Source organism: Orycteropus afer, unplaced genomic scaffold, assembly GCF_000298275.1.
Source record: "Orycteropus afer afer isolate SDZICR_OR568_19922 unplaced genomic scaffold, OryAfe1.0 scaffold00020, whole genome shotgun sequence".
Lineage (NCBI taxonomy): Eukaryota > Metazoa > Chordata > Mammalia > Tubulidentata > Orycteropodidae > Orycteropus > Orycteropus afer.
In genome coordinates, this window is record NW_006921607.1 from 8,234,463 (window position 1) to 8,235,531 (window position 1,069).

General features: G+C 54.3%; 1 protein-coding gene across 1 annotated transcript in view; it reads left to right on the plus strand.

The window, feature by feature from the left end:
* The window catches only part of BPIFB4 (BPI fold containing family B member 4), a 32,345-nt gene that overhangs the window by 1,723 nt on the left and 29,553 nt on the right, over positions 1-1,069 (plus strand). The window contains exon 2 of the mRNA XM_007934722.1: positions 71-644. Coding sequence (XP_007932913.1) covers positions 71-644 — 574 coding nt within the window. The remainder of the gene's footprint in view (positions 1-70; positions 645-1,069) is intronic.

A 1,069-nucleotide genomic window follows, 5' to 3' on the forward strand; every position in this document is an offset into this window, starting at 1 on the left:
TTGGGTGGCAGTGGTGGTGGGTTGCTGGGAGGCAGTAGTGGTGGTGGTCTCTTGGGTGGTGGTGGTCTCTTGGGTGGTGGCCGACACCATTACGATGACTACAGACGCGTTGAATTTCCCCGAGGTGTTGGTGGTGTTCCCTACAATGACTTCCATGTCCGAGAGCCACCCCCCAAATATGCCAACGGCAAACAACTTGGTGGTAATTACAAGTATGGTCACATCGAGGCCAACGATAACGCTGCTCAGCTGGGGGGCAAATACCGATATGGAGAGATCCTTGAGTCGGATGGAAGCATCAGGGACCTCCGAAATGGTGACTACCGCAATGCTGAGAATGCATATGGTGGCCACAGGGGCAATGGACGGTATAGATCAGCAGAAGGCACACCAATCGTGGGCAGGCTTCACCGGCGAGAGCTGCGGCCTGGAGAAATTCCCCCTGGTGTGGCCACTGGGGCGCTAGGCCCTGGTGGTGTGCTGGGCAGTGGGGGCATACTGGCGTCTAATGGCATCCTGGCAGGCCAAGGTGGCCTGCTCGGCGGGGGAGGTCTCCTCGGTGACGGAGGACTTCTCGGAGGAGGGGGTGTCCTGGGCGTGCTCGGCGAGGGCGGCATCCTCAGCACCGTGCAGGGCATCACAGGGTAAGAAGGGGCTGGGCTCAACTGACCAACCTATGAACAAGGTGCTCACTCCCAGAGGCCTGGGGTTGGAGGAGGGATGGTCTTCAGAGCCCCATACATTTCAGAGCTTGGTGTTGAGCCTAGACATCTTCAGAGTTCCAGGTTATATGGTTTGGGGTCCTGGCATGAAACAGTCTGAGTTGAGTCCCAGCTCCCCACCTTTTGTGTTTGTTGTGCAAACTTTGGGCCATTCTTTTCATCTTTCTGAGAATCAGTAACCTATCTGTAGAATGGTCATAGTAATATAATTTAAATAGAATAAAAACCCAAGGATTTAAAATTGCATGTATAATTTCAATAGAAATTAAGGCCCGGCCTTAATATAGAGCCACACCCAAGTGAAAAGCAACCTCCAAGCCCCGGGCCCGCCTACCTCACGTCCTCCT